General features: G+C 31.2%; 1 protein-coding gene across 1 annotated transcript; it reads left to right on the forward strand.

Annotated features, from left to right (window-relative positions):
* The first annotated feature begins 670 nt into the window (after positions 1 to 670).
* Positions 671 to 7,735, forward strand: LOC131929318 (uncharacterized). The gene is made up of 11 exons (XM_059285431.1): positions 671 to 849; positions 2,520 to 2,612; positions 2,953 to 3,114; positions 3,242 to 3,345; positions 3,665 to 3,800; positions 4,237 to 4,368; positions 4,578 to 4,711; positions 4,928 to 5,057; positions 5,485 to 5,563; positions 5,892 to 5,990; positions 6,356 to 7,735. The coding sequence occupies exons 1-11, from the start codon at positions 688 to 690 to the stop codon at positions 6,556 to 6,558; spliced, it is 1,434 nt and encodes a 477-aa protein (XP_059141414.1). The 5' UTR covers positions 671 to 687; the 3' UTR covers positions 6,559 to 7,735.
* The last annotated feature ends 171 nt before the right edge of the window (positions 7,736 to 7,906 follow it).

A 7,906-nucleotide genomic window follows, 5' to 3' on the forward strand; every position in this document is an offset into this window, starting at 1 on the left:
TAAATGAAAACTAATACAACTCTCTGCAACGGGGGGGGGGGGGGGGGGGGTTGAGCCCGAAGTGATACCTTGAAGAAACTCTATCTATACAGGCGCGCGTTGCTGGTGTTTATTATTGTTTCTACGTGCTATGACAAACATAATTGTCATTTCTATATCGTGACCCAGTAGTAAGCTTGTGACTTTCGTGATGATACGTTGTGTGATTTCTTTCTTAATATCGTAATCCCTCCATTCTATGTAGAGCAAAAAAATAATAATAATAAAATAAGCACCAGCAGAAGTCACACTAATAATCATTTAGTTTTTGTTGGAAAATAGTATTTTTAAATGGTTAGTTCTCTCGACACAGTAATGTTGATATGTGGTTCATTTTGTGCACCGCATTTTAGATCTATATATGCCTCTCGATCTACTTGTGTTTTAAATTTGAAAAAAAAAATCACATTTTCATTTATATTTTATTTATGTTATTTTTAACATATAGAGCTAGGCCTAGAGTCTAATACACTATTAAAGCTTTTAAACTATACATTTTATCCGTATTATTATCGTGCTCATTGGGGTCGGCGCCCATGCGGCTTCCCCCTCCCTTCTAGACCTATCCTAAGTTGCTGTAAACAGTACCCTGGCCTCCTGGCTACAGGAAGTTGATTCTACAACGTGATTCTTGAATCAATAACAATAATGGCGGGGTCTATGAATGTGAACGATTCTAATATTGAATCAGTTATCGTGCGGTTACATAGCGTAAATGCTGTGAAATTTGGAGATTTCAAATTAAAGAGTGGGATACAATCTCCTGTTTATTTTGATCTGAGGGTGATGATATCATACCCTGAAATAATGGTAATTTGATGTTATCAGACTGCCTTAGCCTTAGTGCCCGTATCAATCAGCCGTAGCGTAGTAGGACTAGCCTAGTGTCGGGTAGTTAAGTGTAGTATCGTCGATTAGAACAGCATGCATAAAATTGTTAATAATAAAATATGCACAACAGTGTACACTCGTCTATGCTCAGTGTTGAGGATAGGCATAGCTACTAGCTAGGGCAGCTAGATGTAGTGCTAGGGGGTCACCCTCATTTGTTGAGTCATTATGATCACGTCCACATCATGCGGTAAGGGGGGGGGGGGGGGTCCTAAAAATCGACACTTTTGAATTTGTGGACTAAGGGGTTGGGGTCAATGTGGACCGTCCACATATTTGGAATTAAACCACAAAAATACTTAGATCTAGCCTGCATTTGATAATTTAAAATCAAATTTAAAAAGTGCACATAAAATGTAGATTACACATTACTTGACATCACTTTTTTTAGGCCTAAGTAAAAAATTCATCATTTAGGCCTAATACTGGTAATACCGTAATAGTACTAATACTAATGCTGATGTCATCAGCATTAGTATTAGTACTATTACCAGTATTAGGCCTAAATGATGAATTTTTTACTTAGGCCTAAAATCTAAATAGTTAAATAATAAAATTACTAGATCTAGGCCTAGGGCCTATATAATCTTTGACACAAAAATAATGATGTTTGCTTCTATGAACTATGATTTAGTTACATTTGTTTGAAATGTTTAAAAATAAGCTTGAAATAGGGGACTACCAGAAATTGTTTTAGAAAATTGACGCTGACACTGCCCCATCCCGTCCTACTTGTAAAAAAATATGATTTAGGCTAAATCATATTTAAAATTTTTAGAATTAATATTTTAAAATTTAATGTTGCAAATCCAGAGAACTTAAAATAATTTGAGTTTAAAAAAGCTACGGTTAAGGCAAAGCTTCATTTTTATTTATTTTAATCAAACCTGGGTTATATTCTGAAGTTTTGCTTTCTAATAACAAACTTTGATTGGTTCGGTTATCAATTTTCTAAAACAAAAAACCCATTTTATTGTAATTTATTCTGTAAGCTTTGCTTATAAATTTTTTTTTTTTACATTAGATACATCCAATCTTAAGTCTGAGTAAGTGAAGTCTGTCAAAAATCAAAGTCAGGGTTTTTATAACCATAACCAAATTAATATTGCACCAGATTTTAAAAATATTTTATACACAATTTCAAGACTTTTCACAACTGCGTCCATTCCCTTTAACAAATATGTAGGCCCTTGGCTGTCAAAAACCTAGAAACATTTCTGTTGTTATTGTTATATTCATGTGTTACTTGACTGTCACTAGAGATATCTGATCTGTGTGATGCTGAATGATAGTAATATGGATCTATTAACTATTAGTAATTTTAGGTGTTTGGGCACTGGATCTTTTCTGCCAAGTTTGGGTTAAAAACTATTTAAGTCTGCATAGGGTATTTATTTCAAAGTATAAAATAGTTGTCTTCTCTGCTTCAGGTCTAAGGTGTAAAAACCCCATTGACAAAAGTTAACAACAGTAAAACTATCTTTTCTATTATTGTCTTGGCAGTAGTTAGGGTCTAATAGAAACTCTTTATAATTATAAATAAACCAACTACAAATACTAATAACTAATACCTTGCACACATTTTTCAGGTAGATATTGCATCCTTATTGTGGAACAAGGTCTCCTCATGCAAATTTAAAACAATTTGTGGGGTGCCGTATACTGCACTTCCACTTGCTACTGTAAGTAAAATTATTACATGAATTTTTTGTTGCTCAGTTTAGCATCATTTACCAAATATTTATTTGTATACGCTTACTAAAATCATTGTTAGATAAATCTACATCTATCTTTCATATATCTATATATATATATATATATATATATATATATATATATATATATAAAATATAGGCCGATGTAAATATATATATATAAATAAAACATAGGCCTAGATAAAAGATATCCTTTACTATGTTTATAATTCATTCCTCTCATACTCTTTTGTTCTTAAATTAAAAAAAAAAATCTATGGGTCTACATTTAGATCTTTTCTTAACATATATGTTTTGTTCTATGCAGTTGATGTCAACCAGCAATAACATTCCAATGTTAATAAGACGTAAGGAAGTTAAAGGTTACGGAACAAATAAATTGATTGAAGGAGTTTATGAGAATGGGGATAGTTGTCTTATTGTTGAAGATGTTGTATCAAGTGGATCTAGTATAATAGAGACTGCACAGGTAAAAAGCTGCTCAAAACTCTTTGTATAAAATTATTCTAATTTAGTCTTTTCATTACAAATGCTTTTAATTGGGTTTATTTTGTTTCTTGGCTTTTGTATTAAATATTTTTAAAAATACATTTTAGGCCCTTCAATCCTGCGGTATTGTTGTAAAAGAAGCTGTTGTTCTTTTGAACAGAGAACAAGGGGGTCATGATAAGCTGGCTAATGAAGGCATAACATTATATAGGTATGTTGGTAAATCCAAATATATGTAGGCAAAGTAATTTTTTATAGGCACACTAAGTTGTATTTTTTTTTGTAAAGTATATTTGTTGCAAAATAAACTTTATATTGAGTTGTATCCTTTTAAATATCAAGTGAATGCTAATTGGAATTGATCTGTTAAACATAGGCTTGACATTTCTGATATAAAGAGATAGATTATAGTGAATATTTATTTCAACATTATTTATTCTATTGCATATTTTGTGAACTCATACCATAGTTTTCACACTGTTTGTACCTCCAAAACATCTTTACTTACCTCTGTTTCTTTTTCCTTCTAGTATTTTTACAATGTCTGATGTGCTTAGAGTTTTAAATAAAGCTGGTAAAATGTCTTCAGAAATGGTTGAAAAGGTTACAGCATACATAGCGGAGAATAAATTTCATACAAATGGTCAGGCCAAGCTACCCCAGCAGGTTGACTTTATTTATTTCTATTGTTTGTCATATTTAGTATTTGCTCTTTTAGTCTTCCACTGTTTTAAGGCAAATATTTTATGATTTATTTATTTACTTCTGCTAGTTAACTAGTTAAGCTTCATATGCCCATCTTAGTGGTATAGGTTCTTGTAAGACTTAACAAACTGTATTTGTTAGTGATAACATCTACCTGCTCTAGAGTTTGTTAGCTCAAGACATGTGATTTTTTTTTCTACATTTGTGGACTGATATAAATTACCAGATTTTTTAGATTTAAATTAAGAGTTGCTTTAAGGCATTACTTGTTTTTATATCTTCTGCAAATAAAGGATTGTACCAGTTTATTTAGAATTATTTATGATAACTTTCTGTTCAATTAAGTTATGAAATTTTTTCTTCAATGCCCCTAAAAGATGCTTTATTATCTGGTTAGGTTCTTGGGTATGGAGAGAGAGCCAAAATGTGTAACAATCCTGTAAGTCGAAAGTTGTTTGAAATCATGGAGGAGAAAAAATCTAATTTAGCTCTGTCAGCTGATTTGTCAGATTCTAAGCAGCTTCTGCAGGTGTTTATCAATTTCTTGTTTTTCCTTTCTGTGTGTGTTTTGTAGTGGTTTTATTTTTTAGATTTTTAAAGTGTCTTCATTTGTTTTTAGAATATTTTTAAAAACAATTTAAGAGTATGGAAGCAATTTTATTTTTAATCTTTTGTTCTTTTTTTGTGTATATATATCTACACTCTACATTGTTTTTTCTTTCTAATTTTCATCTCCAGTTAATAGAGAAAGTTGGCCCTTATGTTTGTATAGTGAAGACGCATATTGATATTTTAGATGATTTTGATCAGGAGTTTACAGTCAAACTTAAACAGCTTGCTGCTAAATTTAACTTTTTAATATTTGAAGACCGGTAAGTCAATAATGTATATTCAGCATTTATAAAGTTTTTCTTTATGTAAATGGCAGCATGGCAATACAAGTTTACATTATTTTGTTTGTATACCAGTTATATTGTGATAAAAGCGTGTTTTCTATTTCCACAATTCATAGAAAAGTACCTTATATTTTCTTTTAATTAAAAAAATTTCTGACTTTAAGATTTTACTTTATGATTTTTTACTAACAGAAAGTTTGCTGACATAGGCAACACAGTGAAGCATCAGTTTAAAGGAGGCGTGTACCACATAAGTGACTGGGCTAATATCGTGAATGCTCACGCTGTTCCAGGGGCTGGTGTTGTGCATGGGTTGAAGGAAGTAAGTAACTAGATGTTTGACACATTCTCACTGTAGACTGACTGTTGTTAAAACAAAAACTGATATCAGTTATTGCTTTATACTTTAATATCTTTATAAATTTACTTCTTATTTATATAAATCTTTTTTTGAAAAATATTTATTATAACAAGGTTAGAAGCAGGTTTATACAGCAATACTTAACATATTTTTTTAAGTTTCAAAATAAATTAAAAAAATAACAGTGTAACCACACTATCTCTTCATATACCAAGGTCACTGAAACAGAAAAACTCTACTTCATCTGCCCCATGTGTCTTGGGCACAAATGGGGAAAGATGATGAAATAAATATCAAGCTAAAAATTCCTTTCTGGATTTTGTTGTTAATTAACTAATAGATTTAAAAAAAAAAAATCATAGTTTGCTTATATTCTAATTACTTTCAGGTCGATGCTTCAAAGGGTTGTCTTCTCATTGCCGAAATGAGTTCAGCTGGAAATTTGGCCACTGGCAGTTATACTGAAGGTAGCAAAACATTTTTAACATGTATTTAATTATCAGATTAAACTGCTGGCGAACCAAAGAAAAAAGGGGAAAGTTAGCTTTTCAAAATTGATGGGTCCATAGACAATTAAAATAATCTACTTTAACTTCTCTAACAAAATTTCATGTTCATCTTTTGCTCTCTGCTCAACCATACCTTGCTCAGATTTTATGTTACTCCCTTTTCATTTTCTTAACTGTGTATTTCATATATAGTTAATATGATTTTTTTAACTTCACATTTGCTTAGTTAAAACGAAATTGTTTATTTCTTATCCATTGTATTCATAATTAATTTTTTTATCTGCAGCTGCTGTAAAAATGGCTGAAGACAATAAAGATTTTGTGATTGGTTTTATCTCTGTCTCAAAGCTTTCAACTGATCCAACATTAATACATATGACTCCAGGTTGGGTTTTAAAAAAAACATTTTATTAAGTTTATGTATATAAAAAAAGTTACGTTCCCATTCAAACCTGACGGTCCATACGACGGTGGAGTTCACCTGTTTCTGTGACCTCAGCATATGAAGGGATAGTGTGATCAGCACTATTCCCAGCAGACCCTACTTTCCCTAACATGAGCTAAGTACTCATTAAAGATGGGAAGACTCAGGGTAGTTCTACTAACACACAAACCAAGGATTTGAACTCGAGACTTTCGGGTTAGCAGCCGTATACTCTGCCATCTGATCACACCATCCCACCAGTATATAAAAGCATTCTGTGTTAACATGGTGCACTAGTTACAATTTGAAAATTATTTTTTCTCCAGGTGTCCAACTTGAATCAGGCCAAGATAACTTGGGACAAAACTACCTCACCCCCACAGAGGTGATCACAAACAGATGCTCAGATATCATCATTGTAGGGCGTGGCATTTACCAGGCTGCTGATCCTGCAGAAGCTGCTAGACAATATCAAGTGGCCGGCTACGACGCGTTTGTCACTAGAGCCACCGAGGCCATGATTTCTTAGTTTCTGTACTTATGTAATTGTGACAGTATGAAGTACAGTGATGCATTTATTACTGAGGCCATGGTCTCATAGTTTCTGTTCTTTTGTAATTCATTGTGACAATAGGAAGTACAGTGATGCATTTATTACTGAGGCCATGGTCTCATAGTTTCTGTTCTTTTGTAATTCATTGTGACAATATGAAGTACAGTGATGCATTTATTACTGAGGCCATGGTCTCATAGTTTCTGTTCTTTTGTAATTCATTGTGACAATATGAAGTACAGTGATGCATTTATTACTGAGGCCATGGTCTCATAGTTTCTGTTGTGACAATATGAAGTACAGTGATGCATTTATTATTGAGGCCATGGTCTCATAGCTTCTGTTCTTATGTAATTGATTGTGACAATATTGTGTCACATGCATTTATTACTAGATCTGCATTTGCAAGGTTTTCTTAGTTTCTAACATAATCAAAGTTATTTTCCAAAACTTAAAAAGTGAATTTTTTTTAGTGTTTATTATAAAAAAAACTTTTACTTCCTAGGTAAATCTTAAATAGTTTATAATGTTCTTGTTATATTTCATGTTTGGTTCAATTTTGTGTGTACTTATTTATTGCAAGTTTTTTAGTACTAATTTTTCAAAACATTTATGTCCATATAATTAAATAAGCTTTTTAATTATAAAAATAAATTCCGAATTTAATAATTCTAATACATTTTAAATTTTTTTTCCCTTTATAATTCATTTATAAATTTCTATCAAATTTCTGGAAAATGATTTCATTTATGACAGTGAAAATGTTTTTATACAACCCTCTCAGGTGACCTATTTCTGTGCAATTTAAACTTAAGATAGTTGGTTTGACTAAAACAATATCTTAAAGTAAGAGGTAAATATTGTTTTTGTTGTTAAAACTTATGAAAATTTAGTTTTTTTTTCTCTGAATGAACAACTTCATAATAGCAATTGTTTAATAGACCTCTAACTATAATAGTATAGAAAAAGTCAATGTTTTTTTAAACAATTTACTCCAGCCTTTATTTGAATTTGAAAATGTAGGTTGACAATAGTTTTTCTCATTGTTTTGATCCTGTTTATTTTTTGATAATACAGATCTAATTATGTTCTACTGACATTAGTTTGTTTAACACATTTTTTTTTGGAAAATTGATTTAACTGAAACATTTTAAAATTCTGGCTGGGATTTGGTATTATTTACACAAATAAAACTGTAAATCAAAAATTGTATTCTATTTCTTCTTGTGCTATTACAGTATTATTCTCTACATGTTAAAATAGCTCTTGCGCATTTTTGATTCATATCTGATTCGTTCGTGGTCTAAACATGTTTAACAGTTAT

This window comes from Physella acuta, unplaced genomic scaffold, assembly GCF_028476545.2.
Source record: "Physella acuta isolate Inbredline_101_S28 unplaced genomic scaffold, ASM2847654v3 ptg001615l, whole genome shotgun sequence".
Classification (NCBI taxonomy): domain Eukaryota; kingdom Metazoa; phylum Mollusca; class Gastropoda; family Physidae; genus Physella; species Physella acuta.

Excerpts from the sequence above, each read along its gene's own strand:
- LOC131929318 (XM_059285431.1), top strand. The coding sequence starts at position 688 with ATGGCGGGGTCTATGAATGTGAACGATTCTAATATTGAATCAGTTATC. Across the intron at positions 4,369-4,577 it reads ATTCTAAGCAGCTTCTGCAG|TTAATAGAGAAAGTTGGCCC; the intron begins GTGTTTATCAAT and ends TTTCATCTCCAG. Across the intron at positions 4,712-4,927 it reads TTTTTAATATTTGAAGACCG|AAAGTTTGCTGACATAGGCA; the intron begins GTAAGTCAATAA and ends TTTTACTAACAG.